Below are 26,768 nucleotides of genomic sequence, written 5' to 3' on the forward strand. Positions count from 1 at the left end.
CCCTTACATAAGCCGGGAGCAGGGCCTGCGGGGGCGGTGCGAGCTGCCCCCCTCCCCCCGCCGTCCATCCCTTACTCACACTCACACTCCCCCTACCCCCCCCCCCACCCCCAGCCCGGGAGCCGCCCCCCTGCTGCAGCGATGTGACCCGCCCCCTCCCGCCCGCCCTCCCTTCCGTTGCCGTCCCCTCCCAGGAAGGAGCCGGAGTCGGCAGCGCCGCGGGCCCGGCATGGAGTAGGGCGGCCCGGGGCCGGCGGCGCCGCGCGGCCATGGAGCTGGGCCCGGGGCCCTGCGCTCTGCCCCCCGCCGCCGGGACCGGGACCGCAGCGGCGGGGGGACTCTGCACCGAGATGCTGCAGGTGGCGGAGGAGGCTTTCCGCGGCGGCAACTTCGAGCTAGCGGCCGAGATCTACGGCTCGGAGCTGGCGGGGCTGCCGCAGCCCGAGCGGGGCCTGTGCCTCCGCCGCGCCGATGCGCTGGCGCGGGCCGGCCGCATGGCCGAGGCGCTGGACGCCTACGGCGCGGCGGCGCGACTGGCGCGGCTGCGGCCCGAGGAGCTGCGGGAACTGGCCGAGAGCTTCGCCCTCAGCATCCGCGACAAGGAGCTGCGCCTCCCGCCCTGGAGCAGCAGCGGACCCGGCGGCGGCGGGGCGGAGGGCGAGGGGCTGGGCGACCCGGCGTGCTGCCGCCCGCCCGAGCTCTTCGCCTGCCCGCTGTGCAGGCGGCTGCTGTGCGAGCCGGTGACCCTGCACTGCGGGCACACCCACTGCCGCCGCTGCGCCGAGCCTGGAGATTGCGGCCGCTGCCACCGCCCGCGCCGCCCCTCCGAGACGCCCGCCGCCGGATCGCCGCCGTCGCCCGCCACCGCCCGACCGCGGGTCAACGTAGTGCTGGGCAACCTGCTGCACAAGTGGTTCGGCGCCGAGAGCCGGGCGCGGCGGCTCCGCGCCGAGGGCGACGCGCTGCGGGAGCGCCAGGAGCTGCCCGCCGCCCTGGAGAAGTACAACCAGGCCCTGGAGATGGGTGAGCGGCTGGGGGCGTGGGAGGTTGGGGGGGGGGAAAGACGAGAGAGGGCGGCGGAGGAGGCGGCGAGGCGGCCTTCGCCCCTTCGCCCCCCTCGCAGCGGCCGTGCGGGGAGGGGAGTTGTGGCGGAGGGTGATAGAGGGCACCTGGGGGAAGTTTTGAGAATGAAACCTCCCAGCAGGTCTCTTCTTCCCCCGCCCCCTGCAAGTGAACGGCTATTTTTGTTCCACTGTTATTTTTGTCCTTGCTCAGAAGGTGACGGGCGTTTAGCTGTCTGCAGTCGATGACTCATTATGCAGTATTTCTAGAAAACCCACTTTCCTGTTTGTGGGGAAACCATCTTTTAGTGAAGGGTACGCAGCAGTGGTTGTCTTTAAGCCCTACAGCGGCTTCGTGAGAGAAATGAGTGTGTGGATCAGATTCATTCAGCTACATGCAGTTGCATCTTCAGCACAGCGTAGCCTTTGAGGACACTTATTGAAATAGCGATAGGCATAAAGTCTCGGAGGAATTTTTATCTAATCTTAACGCTGTGCAAAATACTCAAGATAAACCTGCGTTTTGACTCGTGGACGTCGCCCACCCGTGTTTCGAGCGCAACCCGTTTATAGCCATGTAGTATTTCTACGTGCAAAGTATTCTCTGAAGAGCCTGGGTTTAAATAAAAATGGCACCGTCTGCCATCCTCCTCTGCCAAACCCATGGCAGCCGTAGTTTATCAAAACTAGGTTGTTTTCAGTCTCTGCGCCGCGTAGTAGGTGGATCCTGCTCGCTCGGTTGTAGCCTCATAGTAATGCTTGTGTGCGTGCGTGCTCCCGGCTTGTTTGCTCGGCAAGCGGTGGGGGTGGTACAACACCGCGAGTATCTAAAACGCCTGGGGAGAGGCGTGGAGCTGGCGAGAGCCTGGATCTCAGCAAATCCCCAGGGATCTGCCGCTCCTCTAGTCTGAGCGTGATGGATGTCCGGTTTAATTGAGGAGGAAGGGGGCAGAAAGCCTCGGTCGTGTTAACAGAGACGAAATCCTCCGGGTAAATTCCTTTGGAAGACAAAGGTAGAGAAAACCATGGGAGAGCTCCTTCCCTACTTCAGATAAAATTGCTTTCCTTGTTCCTGGCTTATACATCTAGGGATAAATATCTGATTTTTATGTTTGAGTTTTAACTCACACTTTGCTGGCTTTTGTCTGGAGGGAAGCATACTGTTACACTAGTCCTTCACTCGCCCTCATTTTCTGCCGTAGTTGCATGATAGGCATCTGAGGTACAGGAGTTGGGGATAGCATAGTGTACTATCACATCACAGTTGATGCTGGCTGTGGAAACCATCACTTCTGCTATTTATTCTGCTTTTCCAGCTAGATGGGGCAAGTTTTCAGTCTCCTCATAAAACTATTAGGTGGTTTAGCTGAATTAATCTCTATTAAAGTAGGGCAGGATGGAGTGCCCAAGAAGGAAGGTGAAGCAGAGGGAGGGGAGAGGCTTGATGTAGGTCATTGGTAAGTTTTCAGTAGTGGAGCCTCTTAATGTTTTGGGTTCAGGGTCCCACTGCTGGGGAAAACAGTATCTTGTCAGTGAAGTGTGTGCTTGATGTGACTTTTGGAGAACTGTTTCTTGCTGTTGCCTGTGCTTTTTGCTGTGTGTGCACAGGGATGAAACGAGCGGGAATTCCGTAGTATGCTGCTAGAGTTCAAGCACGGCATGTCCTTTTCCCCTCCTGTCCCTGCAGCATGTATCTCCAGCTGTGGCTACAGTGTGTCAAGGTCCTGAGAGAACTTCCTTGCAGCATCGTTATTTCTGTCTTCTGTGATTTCCCAAGCATGCTGGGAATCTGCTCAGAAGCTCCTCTGTCAGTGGTGCTAAAATTGCTTCATAATATTTTTATTTCTGTTTTCTAAAATTCCCACTAAAAATAATAGCAGGTGTCTTGCTTTTCAAATCCTAAAACTGTAGACTGGCATGTTGTAACTTCCCAGTAGCAGATATGAATTCCCGTTTCTGAAGCACAGCCCACCCCCAAGCTCTTCACCTTTTTTCCTGTTTTGTGTGTGCTGATGCCATTTCTTGTAGGTTGGGCTACTGCCTGAGCCTCATGTTCTGAAGTTCTTACACATGCTCATTAAGTACTGCCTTTTGGCTTGCTGAAGTTGTCTTCTTGCTTTGCAGCCAAGTATCACAGTAAATAGGAGGAAGGGGGGAAAAAAGGGAAAACAGCTGTTTTCTAACCATTCAGTACTTAAGTGTTAGCATATGGGCAACTTGAAATGCTTATGAGGCACTGTCAGGTATTTAAGGCTTTTAATGTGAGAAAATAACTGCTTTTTTTTAACCTCCAAATGCTTATGTATTACTATTGAGAGTCAAGGGCGTGGGTAGCCTTTTAATTTCTTTTTAGAGACTGTAGGCATGTGAATACATCAATGATTATACAACTGCTATATAAAGTTAGGTAAAACTCCAGGCTTCTTGGCAGGACGCACGCTTCTGTGGGATTTTTGTACTGCTGTTTCTTGTGGAGTACTTTCCTCCTCCATCTGCAACAACTTTGTGTGATGTAACACTAAAGCAAGCTTTCCAATTACTGATCACTTCTCTTGTTCTGGTTGTGACCTTCTGTCTTCTGACTTGCATTTTAGTTCTTAAGGTGTTTCAAGTCTAAACTATAAAAGACTCCTGTCATGAGCCAGTACACTTATTTCCAGTGCAGTATCTTCTCCTAATTTCAGGTCTTGGAAGAGGTCTGCATGCCTTCAAGTTGTCAGCTTTTTCCAGTTGAACTAGTTAGTCTTCCAAAAGCTTACTCTTAGCAAGGATTTCCATGTTTTGTCCTTAACTATGAGATCTATACTTCTGTTTGTGCTCTGATGGTCTGTTGTGTATTCAAGTATGCTTGTGTGGGGTCTTTTGTTGTTGATTTTAAGAAAGTCAGCTTTACTATTTCATCCTTTTAGTCCTCTTGAGATGCCCACGGCTGGGTGATCTCTGCTGTTTTAAACAAAGTCACTGACTTTTTTTTGCTGCCATTATTGCAAGGTATCTAATTACCAGAGCTTCAAAGCAAGCACATGTCAGACTGCTTGAAAGGAAGCATTTGTTTCCAGCTGGATCGTTCTTTGTGCCAAGCTTTATGTTGTTCAGCCTTCATAATATCAACTATTGTCTAAATCTTGCTCTCAAGGCTGTTCCAAACAAATGTGAAATTCAGAGATGAGGTATTGGGCTGCTTCTCTACCATCCTTATTCTTCTAACCAGTCTTCTGATTATATGAACTCTTAGGTCTATTAAACTGATACATATTATCAGTTGTTGGTTTGTTTTTGTAGGTTTTTTGAGTTTAAGGTGAGGTTTTTTTTGTGCAGTAGATGCTTTCTGCACCCTTTTTACTCTTGGTGCTCTCTGATGGAGATGCTCTCTGGAAGAACTGTAACTGGGAGGAGTATGGTTGTTTCTGTGTATCCAGGCTTATAGACCTTTTAAGCTGTATGCCTGAAACTAAATGAAGCTAGATTTCTATTCCAGTTACAGAGGTAGCAGGTGACTGTTGCTTCATAGAGAAGATAATGAATAGCACTTGGTTTCCAAGAAGCATGAGTAACTTTATGTGGCCAAAGACTGTATCACGACAGGTGTGGCAGCATGACAAGGTTCACTCTTAGGGAACAGTATTTATCAAAAAATACAGTCTTGTGCCGGCTAAGTAGGGGCATGTTGTGTACTTCGTGTTAGTCTGATGATTTTAAAGTTAGATGCTATATAGCTCTGAAGGAGACCAAGCTCTCCTTGGGTTGAAGGCACACTAGTGAGCAAGCACACATGTAGACTGTAAGAGAATTTGGTTGGCAGTGGCTTGTGCCTTTAGCCAATGTTTCTCTACGCCTTTCTTTGTACTGAGACAGCCTGTTAGCATCCTGCTCTTTTTCTGTAAATAAGCCTGAAGATGCCAGCTTGGAGATAAAAAGCCCCAGCAGTGCAGTTCTCTGTCTCCCCTTGCTGCTGCCGTTTTTGTAATGGTGCTGGTTCCTGAGCTGTGTCAGCCAGCAGTTACAGGTCTTGGGTGGTCTCTCCAGCCTCCAGGTAGGGCTGGGGCTCTGCTGTACCCACGTGACCATCATCCCAAATAAACTCCTTCAGGTGAGGAGGGATGGCTGTGTCTTAGCTCCTGCAGTACAATGAAGCAGGTGCTTACTTGCCCGCTGTGCTCTGTGGAATCATGCCTGGCCTCCAATATAGTGGCACACATGGAATTGTTTTGGTTGGAAAAGACCTTTAAGATCATAAATTCTGACACTGTCAAGCCCACAACTAAACCATGTCCTTCAGCATCTCATCTTTTAAATATCTCCAGGGATGGTGACCACTTCCCTGGGTATTGTGTGCCAGTGTCTAACTATCCTCTTGGTGAAAAAGTTCTTCCGAATCTCCAATCTAAACCTCTGCTGGTATGACTTGAATCCATTTCCTTTTGTCCTGTCATTCATTACTGGGGAAAAGAGACTGATCCCCCCTACCTCGCTACAACCTCCTAGTTGTAGAGAGTGATTGTGTCTCCCCTCAGTCTCCTTTTCATCAGATTAAACACTCCCAGCTCCCTCAGCCATTCCTCACCAGACCTGTTCTCCAGACCCTTCACCAGCTTCATTGCCCAACTTTGGACATGTTCCAGCACCTCAATGTCCTTCTTGTAATGAGAGGACCAAAACTGAACACAGTATTTGAGATGCAGTCTCACCAGGGCTGAGTACAGGGGGACTTCCCTGGTCCTGCTGGTAATGCTACTGCTGATGCCAGCTGGGATGCCATTGGCCTTTTTGGCCACCTGGACACACTGCTGGCTCCTGTTCAGCCGGCTGTCGACCAACACCCCCAGGTCTTTTTCCACCAGACAGCTTGTTTCTTTCTAAGCATGATTCCTTAGCTGTCTCCCAAGTCAAATTGGTGTGTAGTTCAAACCACAGATAACTCCTTAAACTTGAGGTGAAGATCCTGATGGAGAGCATCCTCGGTGAGATCTAAAGGGTGATTTCTGTCACTTGAGTCTCTACCATTGGCCTTCTTGGCCACCCTGGGCACACTCCTGGCTCATATTCAGCTGGTTGTTGATCTAACACCCCCAAGTCCTTTTCCTCTGTGTAGCTTTCCAGCCACTCTGCTCCAAGCCTGTAGCATTGCCTGGGGCTGTCATGGCCCAACTGCAGGACTTGGCACTTGGCCTTGTTGAACTTCATACAATTGGCCTCAGCCCATCACTCCAGCCTGTCTGAATCCCTCTGAAGAGCCTTCCTGCCTTCAAGCAGGTCTTCGCCCCTACTCAGCTTTGTGATCATATCTGGACATCAGTGTGCCAGGACTAGCTTGTTTCTGCATGAGGCACGTTGTTTCTGGCACGTAATTACCTGCTGCTGCAAAATGTCCCTTGGGAGTCTGCCAAGCCTGAGAAGCATCACTATCTCTTGAGAGCAGTAAAAACTGCAGTGATTCTTCAGTGGTTGTGCTTACCGCTGGTGTGGTGGGCTACTTCTGAGCGCTTGGCACAGCCTCTGTGGTCCTGCACTTGTGGCCACTCCTCAGCTCAAGTAGCAAGTGGGGTGACTTTGTTGTCCCAGAAGTGAGCTCATTTATATACAGTGTGCGAGATGTCAGTATTTCACACTGAGAGCAAAGGTATTTTATTATGTATTTACACAAAGCTACATGCTAGGTGGTAATCCACAAAGCTAGCACATCACACTGAAGAACTTTCATGTATTTATCCTGTTACTCGATCAGCAAAATACCACCTAAATTTAAGTTCTTTGGTTAGTAATTGTGATTCCTCCTGCTGTTGGTTAGTTATATTTAAGTTAGCCTTGCTTGCCATGTAAATTACCATGCCTGCTGCCTATGGGTGGCAGAGGTGGGAAAGTCTTTTTGGTCTTGAATTTGAGTCTGTGGTCACTGTCTCTCCTTGTCGCCTTTACCTTTGCCCCAGTTACTTCAGATGTTTCTTGTCTTGGCAATTACCCAGCCTTTGGCACTTTCTGAGGCAAGAGGTTGCCTTCTTATCAGTCCCTAGTCCCTCTTCAAGGATACAAAGTAGTCAGATTTACATAATGAAGCTGTTGATTAACATAAACAATGCTGCTATAGCCTTGGGCATTAACCCTCTTCTGACTGCCAGAGCCTGCTTCCCAAGATACTTGTCCCATTGTCCTGGCTTAAAAGAAAATGTTATTCTGTAAAGTATATCAGCCTTTATATAGTAAAGTATATCAGACCTTAATGTAGAGTATCTACAAACTGTTGTGGCCTTCTTGTTCTGTCCTGTCTCTTCTGGTCTATACAGATAATTGTTCACCTTTGTGTCTTTGGATACAAATGAAGCTACTTTTAGTGTACTTGCTAGCTAGGTGGGTACTTGATGTGTACTCTTGGCTTTTTCTTCCTTTCTGTCTCCCCTTTATACCAGTAACTCTCAAATTGGTAAAAAAAACCCAACCCTTAGCCTGTGTTGCATATATCTTGCTGAATCTCGTGACCTCCCATACTGACTCTCAAGCTGTTAAAGCTACAGACCTTCAATGCAAGTTGATTCAAGAGCAACTGCTGTGGATTTCCCTGCTAGGTAAATGCCTGATTGTGGGTTTCACTGCTTCCTGGAGAGTATGGTATAGGTAAACTTCCCACCCAGCATTCTTGGGAGTTGAGCGTACAGCCATAGGTAAATTAGCTATGGGCAAACGTTTTGCCATGCCCCTGGAATTATTTGCTGTAGCATGTTACTTCCAAGCCTGCATTTGAGTTCAGATAAAGGGGAAAACGATACTCAGAATTTCTTGGTGTAGTGATGAAACGTCCTCTTGGTGCTACCCTACTGCAGACCTGATGGTTGAAAGATTTCTGTGTTAAGTCATGACTGCTTCAAGGTCAGAATAAGCAAAGAAGAGTCCCTGTCTGCAAAGAGAAAGTGCTGAGTTCTCTAGAAAGCCAGGCTTAAATTTTTATAAAGGTATATGATGCTGTAGTATGTGTTTTAGTAATTCTGCTGCTTTTGTAAGGACTTGTGCTCCTTGGTGATGTACTTGTGCTGAAGTCATGTTGTTCAGAGAAAAACTCCATGCACCTATATGTGAATTATGTGTATTGATTACACTTCAGTGGTCTCTTTGTACACTGTTTCTAGCAGATTGCTATTGGAAGGTAGGATTGGCTGTCTTTCTGATGTGGTAAGAGAGGTTGACTGAGTCTTCCTTCCTCACAGGGTCTTGGGAATGCTTTCTGGTGTTCAGTAGTAAATAAGTAAGTCTTTGATGCTGTACCAGCCATTAAAAAAAAAAAAAGCCATGGTAGAAAGCTGTCAAGACTCCTGGAAGAGCAGATGATTCAGTCATTTTAATAATTTATTGGAAGAATGTTTAATTTTGTAGCTCCTAAAGGAAAGTGTGACTTCTAAGAGAAGAATGAGAGCCAGTCTTTCTGAAATTACATGCTACAAAAAATAGTAGATGCCTGCTGCTTAGAGGATTTGTGCTAAAAAAGGAACTTTCCTAACCCTCTGTAAAAGTGCCTCCTGGAATCTGCTTAAAGCATGTCTCCAAAACCTGTTTGTTCTGTTGCACAGGGGTAGCAAAAATGTGTAAAAGTAGACGTCAAGGTTACCTAGAGACTGTTGCAGTAGTCTGAATGTTATTTTTAAACTTGAAATATTTTGCAGGCTTCTGTCCCTCAGTCCCCACCTTTTTTACTGAGGTAGCTCTTGAAAAATAGTAGTAATACTTCATCAACGACACCACTGGAAACTTGTCAAGAACTTTGGAGCAGGAACTGGTATTGCTCCTGATTTGTAAAGAACTTGCAGTCGAAAGTTCAGCTCCTGTAGCTGGATCTCCAGCAGTTTTGTGTGCTTGCAGAGGGTCTACTGAAGGCACGGTCTGCAAGATTAGGGCTATGGTGGACAGGAGGCTTACCCATCATGGCCACAAAGGGAAGGAGGAGGCATGCTGTACAGTAGACAGTCTTTGGGTGTGTGGTGGCTTTTTTTTTTCAAGCAGTTGACATTGCTCATGTAGCTTAATTATGTACCACTTAAGATAGGGTGAATATTTCCCCTTCCCCTCTATGTGTATAACCCAGATGTAATTTCCTATAAGTAATTGAACTATTTTAGCAGTCCTAGAGAACGAACTATAACTATGTATCAGTCTGAAGAATTTTTGAAGTCTCTTCAAATAGCATATTTGCTCTTTCTTGTGCTTCCTAATCTTAAAACTAGCCAGATACTGCATCCATCTTTTTCTTTTTTTTTAAAAAAAAAAGTATTTAGTGATCAATTCTATTTGAGGACAGAAGCACTGAGATGATGACTGAGAAACAAAAAGGTTCTTTTTGCGTAACGCAGAGAGTCAGAAATTCTGGTCTAAAATAAGCTTTAACTACAAAAAGAGAGAAGGTTGCAGGGACCTGAAGAGTAACTGTTAGTAACTGTTAGCTTATGTACTGATTGTGACAAAGAGGGCAATTATGTTATTGCTAATAGAATATCTGCCTGTAAATTGATCTTGTTAACTAGGATCATGGCAGACCTACTTGGCTGCTCCCTCCTGGCTGTTATGCACAGTTTATCTTTGGAGACAGACTCCTTGCAGTCAGTCACAGATTCATGCACACCTAGCACAGATCCTTGTTTCTGTGAGGGTCAGGACTTTTCCTTGAGCCCTCTGGAGATCAGATGAGGCATTTTGGTTTCGTTTTGAAGCTTGTTTCTTATGTATTTATACTTCAATCCATGGGCATCTTGCTTTGATACAGCCTCTGTACCTGCTGTTTGAGAGGATGCTTTAGTTCTGACGGATGCTTTGGTTGGAAACCTTACCTGAACTCCAAACTCAATGCTGGGGGAACTAGTAAGCATTGAAAATTAGTCATATTTGCATACTTGGTGGTTTTATTATACTAGTGGCAAGCAGCCGTGGGTGCACTTGGGGTATGCCACAATTGACCAAAGGGTAGACTGGGAACTGAAAATACAGGGAGGAGAATCATAGAATCATTACAGTTGGAAAAGATCTTTAAGGTCATCGGGTCCAACCACTAACCTCACACTGCCAGGCCCATCGCTAACCTGAACCATATCCCTCAGCACCTCATCTATGCGTTTATAGAATCATTACAAGGAGGTGTTGCTTTGTGCCATTTTAACTGGGAAGAGTATCATGCATCTAGCAAACTGTTAAAAGATTATGATTTGGATAGGAAGGAGCAAGGATGTGATACATTATGCTTGGGTCTATGCTGGAGCAATGATCAGATATCTTATGCTTGAGTCTATGCTGGAACATTGTTGAATTGAGGACTTTTACTTTACCCTGTAATTCATCACTTAATGGCTTTGTAAAGAAGATTATCATTGATTTTGCTGTTATGGAAATGCAAACTAAACTGTAGGTTAATGTAATAGGTCTGGCATGTTTTTTGGTCTGTGCATGAGGCAAAAGGTACAACATGAAAGCAAGAGTGCAAAGTTAACTGCACCTTCTTTGTAGCAGCTCTTCTTCCAGGTAGCATATAGTTTCACTTATGGTGTTTCTCCTGAGTAATAATGGGAGTAGTGATTATCTGTACTTAGTGGTGATGACAGTTTGGCTTTAAATAATGCATGGAGTTTCGTAGCTGAGAACCTACAGAGTCTGAAATAAAACTTTTGGGAATCTAAAGCATTTTGTCTAGCATACAGAAAAATCAGTGTTCTTAAGTCTGTGCTTTTGAACAGCAAAATACAAAGGCCCGGAGGGAAGCTGGTTTAGTCTTAAAATTTTATGTACTTAAGAGTAATCCAGCTCGTCTGTTGCCAGTGTCTTTTCTTTTGATTCAAGTGATACTATGAGGGAATTTTGTCTTCCCGTTCCCCAGACCAGAGGACACCTAGGTAAGCATGCTGCAGGGCAAAGAAGCAAGTGGATGGATGTCTTGCATCTTTGGGTGGGAAAGCAATGAGAGAGCATTACAGCTTCAGTTCTGCTAGTGAAATGGAGGCTGCAATTTGTCCACCTGTAGTTTAAATAGGTCTCCTCTGCTGTGTACTTAGTTTGCGTTTGGAGGTAAAATCCCAACTGGGCATAGACTGGCTCTGTAGCTGCTTAGTGCAGACAAGGCATAGCCAGGCTGTCTGAATTGGCTTCCCCGTGGAGGTGATGAGAGAGAAAACTTGGGCTTAGATGGCTCTTCAAAGTTGTAACAGGCAGTTCTGATGAAAGACAAGCACTTCATATCTGCACGAAGGAAAAGAAAATAAAATAGACCTTAATGGAAGATAGTCTAATCATAGGAGATGATATGTTTTATTACTCTGTGGGCAGCGTGAATATGGATGAGGAAGGAGGCCTTTGCATGTGTACACCAACTGCTGCTTGGTGGTGCAGGCTCTGAGCAGAGGATGGTGGTGCCCACACTTCTCCTCCTCCTCACCACAGCCCATTTCAAGAGCTCTTAAATCATATGCTGCTATGTCTGCTGGTATTGGTCACTCAGTGGAAATAGGTATTATGTTTGTCTGCAGAGCAGCGTTCACAAGTGCCTGCTTTATAGTCACAGAAGAACGGTGTTGGGTTGCAAAAACAAGCTTACGGAGGAAGAGACGTCTTTCTGTCCTCTGTGTACTAAAACCTCTTGCATGCTTCCCCTGGGGTTTTTGGTTGCTTCACTTCCAAGAGACTGTCAATGATGTAAATGCAGGGAGGAAAAGCCTTGATATTCATAAAATACATGTTAAAAAACCACCCCAGATCGATAAGTAAGAAAACATGGGGTTGCTGTTTGCAAGTATGCCACCAGTTCCTAAAGAGGGCTACAAGAAGGCTGGAGATGGACTTTTTCCAAGGGCATGTGGTGATAGGACAAGGGGCAATAGCTTTAAATTGAAAGAGGGTAGATTTAAATCAGATTTAAGGCAGAAATTCTTTTCTGTGTGGGTGATGGGACACTGGAATAGATTTCCCATCCCTAGAAGTGCTCAAGACTAGGCTGGGGCTTGGAGCAACCTGGTCCAGTGGAAGGTGTCCCTGCCCATGGCAGATGGGGTACAACTAGAGAGTCTCCCAACCCTGGAATCATGTTCATTGACCCTCCTAATCAGTTTTGGAAAGGTGACCCCGATTCTCATCTTTGCTGTGAAATTAAGTTTTCTTTGAATATCCTGAATGTCTTTACTGCTCCTGTTTATTTTTTTTATCAAGCGTGCATCTTCCTTTGTGCCTTTTATCCCTTCTCTCCCAACCATGCAAAGGCCCTTGTGTATCCATCTTTTGTGTGCAGACTTGTCATGCTTACATGAAGCTTGGAGGAGAAAAACTAGCTTGCCCTTCGGTCAATTACTAAATCGTCCTAATTTCTTACTGACATGAAAATGAATGTTTTATATTTTCAGGCTTATGAAAAGGCTTTGAATACCGAATTGTTCAGAATTGAATGCATAACGTAACAAAGCAAACCAAAATTTCTTCCTCTCTTCAGAGGCAGAAGTCTCTTTAAAATGTGGGAAAAATTCCCCCTGAAATCCTGCACAAGCTGACTCTTAGTAGCAAGACTGAAAAGTGTTTTTGTGGTGACAGTGTTTCAGTTCTCAGGAAATATGTTTAGGATTGAAGTAGACTTGAGTAAAATGCGCTTTTCTAGGAAGAAATGTCAGATAAGGAGGATTAGGGAGTTCTAGCAACTTTAAACTTACTCTTTCAGTGCTGAGTTCCTGGAAGAAATGTCAGCACCGTTTTATTACAGTAAAACTTTTATCATCATCTATGGTCAGTTGGGCGGATTCTCTTAATTGCGCTGTTTGCCTTCCTGATACAAGGAGATTTTAGGGAATCTTGTTGTCCTGTCAGCCTCCCGAACTCAAGCAGCATAGGTTTCGGGTTTTTTTTAAACTTGACTGCTTGAGCGTATCTGGAAAAGTAATTTTGGATGCCAACTTCTGCTTAAGTAAAAGTGCAATCTAACAAACATCTGCAGATGAGTGTAAAGGTGATGTGAGCAGAAAGTTAATGATTTTGGAAAATCTAAACTGACAATCCTGCTCAGGATAAGCAGTACTTAGCAATTCTGAGGAGGGTCCAGGAGGCAGAGATCCAGTAAGCCCCCTTGTCTCTTCCTACAGAGGTTTGTCTGGTGCTGTGGGATTACTGCTGGGAGGAAGGGAGCTGTGTGGCAAGGCTCCCAGGACCTGCGGCTCCAAGGAAGTCCCTGTGTCCCGGCTGTCTGGAGCAGCAGATCCTGGGAGTCTCAGCAGTGGATCTCTGATGCTGACAAGGACATAAATTTTGCTGTGCAGCTGCAGGCTCCCAGAAGAGTTTGATTCAGGAAATGCCATCTGCTGGTATTGTGGAAACAGTAAAATTTTCTTCGCTTTTCTTTTTTTTAAGTTTGGCCTGAAATAAGAAGTAATTTCATAAAATAAGTCTTTTTCTCTTTAACCTCCAGGAAGGTGAAAGAGTTCATTAGTTTTAATGAAACTGTCATCTGTTGTGTGACTTTTTGGTTTGTTTTTTTTCCCCAAATAAACTTGACAGTATAGTACACTGGCATCTAGCAGTGTTAACAAACTCTATACGTCCTCCAGCCCTCTTTACCTTCTGTGGCTAATTTTTTTCACCACTGCATATGAGGAAAAACTCACAATCACAGTGCTGTAGTTTAGGCTGCAGCTGGATAGTTACTGTTTCTTCTCATTTCCACACATACTCGAAGTTGGAGTCAGCCTGCTGATGCCACAGTTCCACTGACAAGAGAACAGGAGGTTTCAGCCCATCTAGTCTTGCCTTTGTCTGGAGGAGTCTGGGGACGACAGAACCAGAACGTGCGGGTTGGGCACAGAGCCGGTGAATTTTTGGGCTGCGCCACTGTGTCTCAGAGTTGGGTGAGCTTAAAAGGAGGTGGCTGGGCACAGCTCCAGCATCTTGTCTAGCTGCTTCATCTCCCTATAGAAAGCCTGTTATACTGTAGTCTCATAAATACTGTTCTCTTTAGCAAAGCTGAGGTTTTGTTGGTGTGTGTTTTACCCTCTTTCTGTTTTGGTTAACTAAACATTCCTGGCCAGTTACTCATTAAGGTGGGCCACACCTTATGCTTTCTGATGGAGACTTGGTGAACAGGAGGTACAAGCCCTGAATACACGTAGGTTTTTCTGGTTTGCCTTGGGGTTCTTTTTTTTCAGGAGCTTCTTATTTTCCCTTCATGTTGTAAGAGCCTTTAGACTTTGCTTTGGGAGGACTTGCAGCATTTGTCACAGCATTGTGCTCTGCAGTGGCTCTTTTTCTTTCTTTTTTTTTTTTTTTGCTTAAAACTTTTGTGTTAGAGACAAGATCCCAAAAAAGCTAATTAAATTGTTCTCTCTCTGAGTCTGCCGAATGTATCGAAGTGCTAGGGAGCATCAGCGTGGCTGAAATGTGCAGTAGTGAACAGAAGCAGGAAGCTGGCTTGCCTGCCCCCTCATTTCACACTGCTTCCTTTCCCCACCCCTGCCAAAAAATACCCCACCCAGCAGTATGCCTGGCTGCTGAGGCATCTGCTTCTGCTTACCGTATCTGCCAGTCTCAGCACACTCTGCACAAGTGCCCTGCAGCAGATGCAATAGTGGAAATACAGAGTATGTGTTCATGTTTAACACAAACAGAAGACACAGACTGTTTAAATGGTAGCAAAGTTAAATAATTTCATATTTGAGCATCTACTAAAAGATAGTTTGCTTGTGGAGTTCTTAGGTTGCTTGTTTTCATTTAACTTTCAGTCTTTTTATCGACTAGAAATGTGGATCACTGCAGCAACCTGCATGTGTGACAGATAAATAAATAAACCAAGACAAAACCAACCATACAAAACCCCTTCACAGAACCCCACAGCATGAACTAGCTCCTCATTTTAGTTATAATGTCTAGTCATTCCTGAGACCAGTGAGGCAGCGACAGCCCTTGGTATGTCATTCTGCAGTTAGTATCTAGCATCAATCCACACCACAGCCAAAAACAGCAGCACTCCTTGCTGCTTGTTTCTTTCTTTCTCATCCTGTGTCCTGGCATTTGCATTTATGTGACTGTATGGTGAACCAGTTGAGGGGAAAACGATTCTCTTAAACCTTTATATTTATTTGTTTTTATTGGATTAGCCTTCAGTCAATTGCTTCCTCACTCTGGTTGTCTGTGCAGCCACGCGAGCTTGGTTTGCTGCATGAGCGCTAGCGTCAGCTGAAGGGAGGGCAGGAGGCGGGAGAGGGACATGATCTTGGGCTGTCCCTCCTGGTAGGCACTTGAGCTTAACAAGTGGTGGCACCTGCAGCAATTATGTGCTTATTCTGTGTGTCCATGCACCTGGCAGTGTGTGCCCAGCCTTGGTGTAGGCAATGTGCTCTTGCTGATCACATTTTTAGAATGCTGGTACTGAAGTGAGATGCAGACAGGGAAGCCAAAGAAGACTGGAGAGAGAAGGACATGTGTGGCGTCAAGGGCCCTGTGTTAGGGACATGTAGGAAGTGATGCTTACAGGAGAAAGTTTGAGAGTGCCAGCTTGGAGGTGAAGTTTGAAACTTGTAGAAATGAGACAGTACTGTCTCAGCAGACCTTGGAGCTTTTTTTAAAGTTTAATTCTGATTATGACACTTGTTAACCAGCTCATGTTTGGGTCAGGGTTACTATACTTAGCTGCCGCCATCTGTCAGCCAGCTTCCAGCCCTCTGGAAGACCTTTCCCAGCACATGAAAGTTAAGAGTGACCAAATGCAAATCGTGCCTAAATCTCATTTCCTAAGACGAGACAGCTGCTTTAGTTGACAAAGGTTGAATATGGTTTGGGGCTTTGGCAAGACTGCTGCCACAGCACCCTCCTGACCAAATTGGAGGGGCACAGCGTGGTGGTTAGTAGTTTGATGGCTACTGGGTAGGCTGCTACCAGTGGCATTGCTCAGTGTTGGTAATGGAGCTGACTGCAGTTTAACAACTTACTGACAACCTCTGTGAACAGGCAGAGTGCACTATCAGCAAGTTTGTGACACCAAACCAGGGAAGGAAGAAGCGATTGATGTGCTGAAGGGTAGAACTGCCCTTCAGACTGAGAACCTGAGGCATGGACTGATCAGTCCTGCCTATCTCAGCAAAGGCAAGTGCACCTGGGACAGAACAACCCTATGCAACAGAAGGGTCTGGACAAGACTGCAGCACTGCAGAAACAAACCTGGAAGGCCCAGTGGACAAGCTGAATGAATATACACACAGCCTTCAGCATATCAGTGGGCATTTTTCTTAATGAGTGGCTTACAGAGCATTTTAGCTAAAGTCCTCTTGCATTGGTGACTTCTTTCAAGCAAAACCACACTGAGGAGAGAAACATATGTGTTTTGGTTTTTTCCTTTTTGCTTTCTTCAGTGTTCTGTTAGCAAGGTAAGGGGAAGAACAGGTGGCATCCTATATGTGAACATGAGATCTGTCTTGCTAGATAAAATGCAGAGGTTGCTTCCAGGATGGACAGGAGTGTATTTTAGGAAGGAATTGCCTTACAGAGGACTATACAAATAATTGTTGTGCTGAACTACTTTTTAGGTTACTCTGGCTGGAAATTAGGTTACTGTATTTAACACCTCCTAGTGCTTTTTTTTAATGGTGTTCTTTGCAACCATTTTTGTTTTCCAGCTCCTTGCAAGTGTTCACTAATAGCACAGCGGGCAGAACTTTGTACGTTGATGAAAAACTACCAGCAAGCTCTTCACGACGCGGACGTCCTCTGCCGAAACAAACCCCACTGGCCTGCGGTATGGTGCTTGCATGTCTTAAAGATCAATACAAAACCTGCTTCTTCTCAGGGCTTCTTTCTGTGGTAGGGACTGTGCTGCTGAGGGTGTTGTTGGAAGAATGTTGTGGCATTAACAGAGCTGAAACTGTCTACTGAAAGCTGAGTTCTTCATGGGACATGTCTGCCAGGTCCTTAACATGTCTCCAGCTGGTGGGATTTTTGTGGTGGGCAGCTGGTGGTGTGGTTTGGTTTGTGCTGATGCCCATCAGTCTGTTAGGGCCATTGCTGCAGGTTGGCTCCACACTGCTCTGCAGAGCCATCCTTGGCTAACAGGTCCCTCTGGGATGATGTGTCCCAGGCAATGGGATGGCTTTGGTGTCCTGCTGGTCAGTGAAGAACCCCTCTGACTGTATTTCAGGATTATTCCCACCCTTTAATACTAATGGTTTATGTCTCGTTTCTACCTGCATTATGATGATTCATAGGAGGAGCTGGGAATTCTTTTTTCAGGAAGAAAGAAAGTGCTACAAGGAGCACTGGTTTATGGGCAGTCTGAAGCAAGCATCAGAAAGGATGTTGTGCTTCTCCCGTTTCTCTCGTGATGCCTGTTGTTAATTGCCAGTTGACTGAGGCTAGACTGGGTGTCCAATAGCTTGTCCCACTCAGACTTACACCTCCAATCAGTCCCTCACCCATCAGTGGCAAAACTGCAGCACAGGTTTGACCAAATAAAGCCCCTCAGTGCTGCATGGGGGTAGCGTGGGGAATTGGGGAAGGATTTTAGGCAGACATTAGCTTCCCTGTGAAGACTAAGGAGTTGTGACATGTAGCCCTCAGTGTGGGGGGCTGCAGCTACCCTCTCTGTTTCCAGCTGGGAAAGATGTGAGATGAGCAGAGAGATGCTGTCTGAAGAATCTAGTTTCTGACAAGGTAGATACTTGTCTCTGAAAGCTATCAATCTTGTTGCTTGTTAAAACCTTTATTCAAAATCAGGTCATAATCTTCTGTGCAGAGGGAGAAAGATGAGTTACGCATGTTCAAATGTTTTCTCGAAGTCTCTTCTCTGTTTGCCTTGACTCCATGGCAATGTGATGCATGTCAGTTGTAGGCGGATAAAGATTTTGTTAATCACATAGCTGGAGAATGCTAATTGAAAATTTAATTTGTCATCATGACATAACCAGCATTGTCAGACACGTTTCACTTGTGCTTGCATGTGTGCTTTAGGACTTCCACGTAAACTGTGCTGGTCCAGAATCCATGTTCTTCAGGAATTCTGGACATCTGCTTTTTCTGTCTTCCAGCATCTGATTTAGTGGCAGAGATTAGCTCAGACTTGTGTACTTTAAAAAAAGCCTATATATTAAAAGCCCCATAAAATTAATTTGATTGCAAGAATAGCTCCTGGGAGGCAAGTGGTCACCTACCAGTACTTTTTGACTTCTTGGTAACTGAAATGTAATGATTTACTGAGTTACTGGTGAAGCTGTTTGGTCCACTGTAGTCATTAGAACAGTAGACAAGTTCTCTTCAGTCATTAGGAAAACCAGGTCCTTGGACTCTGCGAGGTGGGGAGAGAAGTTTGCAGTTTTACTTCTGTATGGCAAATAGAAAGAGATCTCCTCTAGTATGGATCGTGCTTGGACCTTACCCTTCAGTCTGATGCGTGTCAGAACTGTGTGAAAATAGGAAAGGGAAAGTGACAGCAGCACTCCTGAAGTTGTAGGTATGTTGTAGCTACCTACCTGAAGTGTAGGCATTTTGTCCATAGCCTAGCTCACTCCTCCCATGTAGCTTGGATAAGGAAATTGCTCTCGCAGCTCCAAAGGATGAGGCCAAACAGTCTTGTAGCTTCCCCGGTGCAGTAGAGTGATTTTGACAGTGATGTCAGACATTTTAGGACCTCTCTAAAAAGTTTTTGTAGAGCCTGTCCAGGTGTGAAGATAAAGGAGGTCAGGGTCAGGCCTCCCAGTACCTGTTGTCTTGCTGTGTTTGGGAAAAGAAAAACATGTCTCACCTTGAGAGATTGATATGTACTGAGACTTCTTGTTCAGGTCACCAAATGACATACATTAATTAACCTGCCATACACAGTGTCTCTTATTTACTTTTGGTACAAGCCTCTTCCTTCCCAACAGTAGGAAGGTAAAGGTCTTAATGGGCTTCAGCTTGAAGGGCTATATTGAAAGAGTGAGGGAGGTACCTCCTCAGGAAGATCACATGATACCGGATCGTCTGGCTTTAGCGTGAAAATGGAAAAGTGTATTTGCTTGTCCAATCGATCTCTTAGACTAGTGAAATTGTACTTTCAGCAGAGCCTAGAAACATTTGTGTGGGTCAGAGGTGACCTGCAGGGCATACTTCTGTCTAATAAGAGATGAATGTTGAAATGGACACTGAATTTGTTTTTGTTTTTAAGGAAGCAATTTCCATAGGCAGTTTTGAATTGCGAATTGATATTCATGGGGAAATTCAGAAGTGAAGCATTCCTCTCTTGTTACTATAACAAATGAAGTAAGAGTGGTCCCCAGGCTGACTTACCCTACCTGTCGGCTGTCACTGTGTTACTCTAGGATATGGGAGAGGCAGGATGAGCTAAAAAGCTCAGATTAAACATTGGTCGGTTGCCCTAAATTTGTGAGGTTGTTGGTTGCCTTTAGCCAAATTGGTGGAAAAATCCTCTCAGCCCTGCTAAAACACTCAGCAGAAGTGAGTGTCCTGAACATAAAAATCATGCTATTCTGTCGGTGAAGAATATGACACTTCTCTCGGGCAATAAGCTCTTTGACACATGCAAGTAAAAGAAAGTACCTCTTGCTGAATGAAGGTCTCTCAGTAATCCACTGCTGTCTCACCCCCTGCCAAAGTCATGGCTGTTTTCCTCAAGGGGGACCTGATGCAGAGCAAGGAAGGATATTTCTCTGCCCATGGACTGAGACTACTGTGTATCCCACTGGGCTCGGCACCCCAGTTTCATGTACCAGTGCATGCTTCACTTTCAGATTTACTTGCTTGTATCTTGCTGCCACTTCAGAAATGATCTCTAGAGTTTTGTGTTTCCTTTGTCTGAACAGGGCCATTATGTGAAAGCAAAAGCTCTTTCTGGATTGGAAAGGACTGAGGAAGCATTGAAGGAATTTCTCTATTGTGTTGCCTTAAATCCTGAATGGAGCTCAATGAAGAAAGAAGCCCAAAAGGTATAAAATGTATTTACTGGCCACTTCTTGGCTGTCTTGCTGCTCTTACTCCTGCAGCCAAGTAAAATTCATATAATTTCAGGTTATAAGGAAAATTAAAGGAAAATTTGATTCAGTAGATTCTCCAATAAGCCTTGTTTATCATGATGCTGTGCAAGGTGCCTCTTGCCTCAACTATAGAGGGATTGTATACTTGTAGATTATGATGTAAATCTGTAGGTTTGGCTGCTGGTATGTAATTTACTGATGACACTTGCAATATGTTGTCTGGATTTGAGTACACCTGGATTTCATAGGTGTTAGTGCCTATCATAAAACTACTTCAGTGGGAAGTGGTAGAGGGTTGAGAAGGGGGAGCAGCGTGCAGCTCTGTCCTGGAAAAGTCCTCCAGTCTCTGTAGGGATTTGTCCCTTGTGAGAAGTTAGACACACTTAACCAACCATCATCAAGTTCTTTGTGACCATCCATATGGACAGCTTTTTCATACAAAGAAATGGGGATTTGGCAAGGTGCTTGGTGGGAACTGATGAGAGGGAGAAGAGGCTCTACGCTGATTTCATCTAGGAATAAAATCTGCATGAAGACAGAGGAGATGGATGCAGAGTGTGAGGGGAGCTTAAACACACCTGTGTTAACTGGTTTTGATAGGTGAGTATGGTCTGAAGACTTCTGGAGGTAGGAGTCAGAGTCAGAGTAGAGAGAGGTAGGAGCAGGAGAAAGATGCAACAGGCTGCTGCTCTGGGCGGTCCTGGGGAGTGGAAGCCTTTGGGGAAGGGAGGTGGACACCAACCAGAAGAGCACCTTGGGATGCGCCTGTAGTTGTGGTTAAGACTGCCATTCAGATTTCCTGTGGGCACTGGGGAAGATGGACTGTCGTGGTTATAGCAGGCTTCTTGGCATCCGGAAACTATGTAGCTCATTTATCTGTGTGCGTGCAAACATAAATATCTCTTGTCACAATAATAATTATTTATTTTCTTTCTTTCTCTAATTGACTAGATAATGTGTGAGATGTTTTTCCCAGCCTTTGAAAATGTGCACGATAGTCTAACAGCACCTTTCTCTAGTCGAACATCCCATACAAGATTGAAACCTGCATTTCTGAGTAGCATAAACACGCAGTTGGCTGCAGAAGACAGCTCTGTTGCTGGGTCCTCTAAGGTAATGTGGAAAGAGTTTGACGTACCAAAAGTAACACAAGGATCTGTCTGACGTATGTGATATTGTCTTTGTCTGCACTCATGTAGGCACTTGCTTTCGTGGTAAGCCTGTTTTCTCCTTTGCTGTTGGACCTCTTGTTGGGATGTTCCTCAGAAGAATAAGAGAATTAAAATTGTTTTCTGAAGAAAAAATAAATACTTTAGCCTTTTATGTGGGGGTTGATTATACTTGTGGGTGTACTTGTTTTTTCCCTCTCAGTACGCCAGGAACAGAGTTTCTAGAGACAGGAACTGTAGGGAGACAAGTGGCCTTATTTCATTCAACTAGAGGGTGGACTTCTTTGAAATGAACTGTTCTCCCTTGCTAAGCTCACAGTAGGGACATTAATCTCTTACTGATGTATGCAACTAATAGAAAAAACATAACAAAATTTTCTCATGCTGTATATAACTGTTCTTAATTTTTTTAGGACACTGTGTTCAGGTTAACAAAAACCCCGTCCCAAGAATCTGACGTATTTAGAAGCACTGATTCTCCTGTTTCCCACCACGTTCTGGATCTCTATTTTGAAGACAACAAGAAGTCTTTGGGAGCTATTCTCTCCAGTTTACCTGGGGCTGGCTTAAAAAGAAAGCTGTCCAGTGATATGAGGGATTTACAAAGCTTGGATGTCCCCAATAAGATTCAAAAAAAAGGTTTGTGTTGTGGCTTAGAAGAATGATACACTATTTTCATCCTCACTTTTTATAGGTGTCAATGAAACCATTCTCTGCAGGACTTGGAATAATATTTCGTTGTCTGGTGTGTCTGTTTCTGCTATAACAGCCTATTTACGTTGTTCCAGAGGAGTTTTGGTTCATTCAATGAACACTGTATTTTTTCCCTCTAAAATGGGCCATTTCCAATTTGTAGTCCACTAACAGTGTAGTCTTTGTTGCTGGTGCCATTTCAATTTGCTAGGTCTCAGAGGTATAGCTGAACTTCATTGTCTTTTCTATATGAAGGAAAGATGCAGTAAGCCTGGAAACTAATCTTTAACTGGCATGAGAAACAGTCACATGCAACTTTACATGAAATTTTCCAAGCAAACAAAGAAGCCTTTTAAAGAGCAATAAGCCCCTTCAGTTTTCTGTCACTTGATAGCTATGCTTACAATTGGTATGCTTTCCAAGCTTCTAACAAAGACCTCCAAAGTGGCTTTAGTACTCGGGTAAAAATACCGAAGGCAATTTATTGTATGGAGTAATTAAATAATTGGTTGAAAGGAACTTCGTAAAGGCTGCTATATTAGTGTGCTTTTTTTCTCTTAAAAAAACCAAACCCAAACATCCACATCTGGCTTCTGCCTTGAAATATTGAGTCCTCACGTGCTGCTGTCTGCCTCCCACCTCTGCAAATGATCACTACATGACCAGTTTCTGATCATGTTGCTGTGAAGAGGAAAACCCTGTACTTGCCTGTCAACTGCAGACTCAGTAAATAGATTGTGAAATCTGACCCGCCTGTATCTTCCTAGCGAAGGCCAGAGATCACGTTTTACCCATAACCATTAATTTCTGGGCTGTGCGAGATCCTGATGCCATGTTACTATTTGCAGAATTAACACAGGTTCTTGATGTTACTAAATGCTAACAGGCAAGATGTAGGTTAAAGATAACACTGTTTTTCTTTGTAGGCCACACAACAGCAGTGCCCTCTCCCCCATCCTGTCTGTGCTCGAGATAAACCAGATGCTGAGCATAAGTTATCCTTTAACAAAACATCCCAGTGTTTTTAACTGAACATAAAAAGCTCAGCTTTTTTCTTCTTTTTTTCTTTCTGTTTTGAAATGGTCAAGAATTTGGTTAATAAAAAGGATGCGGAGGCAGCATTTGTGGGTCTGTTGCAACTTACTGAGTAACAAAGATGTGGATTGTAAAAGATGTTGCAGAATCTGCTTGTATAAATGTCATTCATGAGAAGCTTGAGCTGGTAGCTCTTGAGCCTAAATACTGCTGCTGTGAAGTTGGAAGTCCATACCCTTTAAGTGTGTTAACCACACGGATATACACCACCCCCTAAAAAACAGGGTGGGCGAATTTTAAGTAAGTGCTTTGTCTCCGTGTTTGCAGAGTTTGCTGAGCTAATGAAATCGGTATTAGCTAACGCAACTCCAGTAGTCCTTTAAACTTTAAGCTGTCTGAAACTTGGGAATTGCACAGCAGCCTAGTCTAGAAGAATGTAAGCCTTTTTTTACTTGTAAGAAAAATTACCCCTGCTGAGAAATCTATAATAAATGCTGATGAAATAGTTTGACTGTGGGTAAACAAATTAAATTCTGGACTTAATGTACTTTAAAACATCTGGTCTGGCTGATGTGGGAGTGATGATGGTGGTGGGAAAGCAATAGCAGTATTTTAAAAACTAGACTTTCAAAAAAAAACCCCAAACAACCAACCATTTTTGGAGAAGCAAATCATGGGTATTTGGCTCTAAAGTGCTTTCTCTGGCCATAAACATTATCCTCTGCTCTCCAAAAGATTTCCTGCCAGAAAGTCTAAAACTTAGATGGAAAATACATTTCTTTAGAAAAAAACTTGGAGAGAGAAATCAGTTTCTCTATGAAAACACAACTTAAACACCATCGGGGATTCCAGTAATACATTAAGTATTTACTACAGTCGTCTTCTTAACCACTTAGATGCAGAAGTTTTACCTGAAAACACCACCGTCACTTCAGGTGAAATACCAACAACTCTAGTGGATGCGTCGGACTTTGAGTGTTCACTCTGCATGAGGTACGGCTGCCTTGACCTGGCATTAAGATCAGATGGCCTTTCTAGATTCAGAAAAAAACTTCATGGTGTCAGAAGGGAAACCTGCCAGTAAATCATAGTTCGGTTCCTTTTCACTGAACCTTGCATCTCGTGAATCTTTACAGATGTGGCTTTCTTCATTGTTTACCATTTCGAAAAATGGAAGCCTTTTTAATACCTCTAGATAAAACTGTCACCTGGGCCTTATATAAAAGCAGGAAAGGAAGAGATGACTGGGTCTAGTCACTCCTTTCCACAGTTTGGGAATCTGTATTGTTTGTGTTGGCACTTAGCTTTACTGTTCTGTGTTTTCATGTTCAGGTTATTCTATGAACCTGTTACCACTCCCTGTGGACACACTTTTTGCCTCAAATGCCTTGAGCGTTGCCTTGACCATAATCCATATTGCCCACTCTGCAAAGAAAAGCTGTCAGAAGTAAGTATGTCCTTGCCCCAGTTACTGAAAACGCACAAAGCTATGTTCTTCTGAAAGCATCTATGTGGGGATTTTCTGTGCTCTCCTCACAAGTGGTATCAAAAACAGTGTAGACACCAGGTCGAGAGAGGTGATTCTGCCCCTCTGCTCTGGTGAGACCCCACCTGGAGTCCTGTGTCCAGCTCTGGGGCTTCCAAGGTAAGAAGGACATGGAGCTGTTGGAGCGAGTCCAGTGGAGGGCCGCAAAAACTATCAGAGGGAGCACCTCTCATATGAGTACAGACTGAGAGAGTTTGGGTTGTTCAGAGACAGCTTCAGGGAGACCTTCTGGTAGCCTTTTAGTAAAGGGGGCTTATAAGAAAAATTGGGACAGACTTTTTATCCAGGCCTGTAGTGATAGGGCAAGGGGTGTGGCTTTAAGCTAGAAGAGAGTAGGTTCAGACTAGAAATAATGAAGAAATTTACTGTAAGGGTGAAGAAACAGTGGAACAGGTTGCCCAAAGAAGTTGTAGATGCCCCATCCCTGGGAACATTCAAGGTCAGGCTGGATGAAGCTCTGAACAACCTGATCTGGTTGAAGATGTCCCTGCTTATTGCACAGGGAGTGGACCAACTGACCTTTAAAGGTCCCTTCCAACCCAAATTATTCTACAGTTCTGTGATACTAAAATGCAGGAGTACCCACAGTATCATGCTGTGCACAGACGTCATTTGCTCTGGAATATATGTTGCCATTCCTTAGAAGACAAGTGGGATTTGGTGCTTAAGGAAAGAGAGACTTCCAGTAACACATCAGACTCATGCCTGGGAAGTCCTAGCCACAGCCCTGTTTATACCACATCTCCAGTTTGTGTATTTACGTACAATGAATGAAGAGTGATCACTCCTTGGTCAGCACTTCTGCTCCAGCAGACATAACGTGCCTCATACTTGGAATACTTCTTGCCAGTAACCTGGCAGCTCTAGGTGAAAAGAATATACATAACCTTCTGCAAAAGTAAGGAGGGACTCCCTTTTCTTGTTAGTAGTACAACTTCTGCCAAAACATGAGCATAGGGTTATGGTTAAATGGGCACTGGAGTGAACCACATATCCTCAAGTGGAAGTTTTGAGTCCTGAAGGCTGCAAAAGGAGAAGGAATCAGTACAATCCTGACTAATGTTCTGTTTGGCCTTAGGAGAGGGATGGTTTGGGAGGAAGAGATGTTACCTGTCTTCTTAAAAGACTTAAGAGTTGACTCTTCCTTGCAGTTTCTGGCAAGCAGAACTTACAAGAAGACTGTCCTTACAGAAGAGCTCATAGTCCGTTACTTGCCAGAGGAATTATCTGAAAGGAAGAAAGTTTATGAGGAAGAAATGAAGGAATTGTCAAAGTAGGCTCTCTTTTTACTACTGACAGCTGTTGTAAATATATGTATTTCAATCTAAATTACTGAAGAGGCTCCATTTGGTTATGAAAATGCATGAAATGAATGGATTTGCAAATGAACCTGCCAGATGTTTTGTATTTCTGACGTGTTTTTTTGGAGATAATCAAGTAACAATATTCTTGGATGGTAGAGAGGCACAACAGTATTCTTAAGATAATGACTTCTTCCTCTGAAGCAATATAATAGCTTTAAAAATTATAGTGGGGGTTTTTCTGGAGTAGAATTCCAATTATAAATGGGTTATACTTCAGGTCGGGAGAAGTTCAAGGATCCAGTTTTGTTGGTGACTGTGGATCTTGTGCTACAGCTCAACTATAAAGAAAAAAACCCATGCAGTTAAGCCTGAAAAAAATTAAGTGGATTAGTGGGCTTCTTCTAAATTAAAGGGCTTTACTGAACTTAGGAATTCTCTACCATCTTATTTTGAACATGGTTAGTTCTTAGGTACTATGTTATTGTGGAAAGTTATCACCAAAATGTTGGCATGTGTATTTAGGCCAGATGTCTTGGTATGCACACTTTCGGGAAATTGGCTATTATTTCCCTACTTTTCCTCACGTCAAAGTAGATTAGAAGGATTGTTTCCATAATGTATTAACAAATAGAGTCCTGGAATGTGTTTGTCTTGTAAAAATGACAAACCTTGACTGGACTCTTGTGAAAAATGAGTCTAAAGAAACAAAAGAAAAAAGTGTTGGGGCACCACTTTTTTCTTTAGTGTCCAATGACAGGACAAGGGGTAATGGACATAAGCTGGGACACAAAAAGTTCCCATTCAACATAAGGAAAAACTTCTTTCCTGTGAGGGTGAGGGAGCCCTGGCACAGGCTGCCTAGGAAGGGTGTGGAGTCTCCTTCCTTGGAGGTCTTCAAGACCTGCCTGGACACGTTCCTATGTGACCTGATCTAGGTGAGCTGAATGATCTTTAGAGGTCCCTTCCAACCCTTACGGTTCTGTGATTCTGTGAAACCGCTGGAGTCAGTGTCA

General features: G+C 44.5%; 1 protein-coding gene across 1 annotated transcript in view; it reads left to right on the forward strand.

The window, feature by feature from the left end:
- Positions 1 to 224: 224 nt before the first annotated feature.
- The window catches only part of LONRF2 (LON peptidase N-terminal domain and ring finger 2), a 36,276-nt gene continuing 9,732 nt past the window's right edge, over positions 225 to 26,768 (forward strand). Inside the window, exons 1-8 of the mRNA XM_061997677.1 lie at positions 225 to 1,023; positions 16,664 to 16,782; positions 19,838 to 19,960; positions 20,960 to 21,121; positions 21,591 to 21,816; positions 23,802 to 23,898; positions 24,238 to 24,352; positions 25,603 to 25,724. Of these exons, the coding sequence (XP_061853661.1) occupies positions 270 to 1,023; positions 16,664 to 16,782; positions 19,838 to 19,960; positions 20,960 to 21,121; positions 21,591 to 21,816; positions 23,802 to 23,898; positions 24,238 to 24,352; positions 25,603 to 25,724 (1,718 nt within the window). The 5' untranslated portion in view covers positions 225 to 269. The remainder of the gene's footprint in view (positions 1,024 to 16,663; positions 16,783 to 19,837; positions 19,961 to 20,959; positions 21,122 to 21,590; positions 21,817 to 23,801; positions 23,899 to 24,237; positions 24,353 to 25,602; positions 25,725 to 26,768) is intronic.

The sequence above is a fragment of the Colius striatus genome, chromosome 1, assembly GCF_028858725.1.
Source record: "Colius striatus isolate bColStr4 chromosome 1, bColStr4.1.hap1, whole genome shotgun sequence".
NCBI lineage: Eukaryota > Metazoa > Chordata > Aves > Coliiformes > Coliidae > Colius > Colius striatus.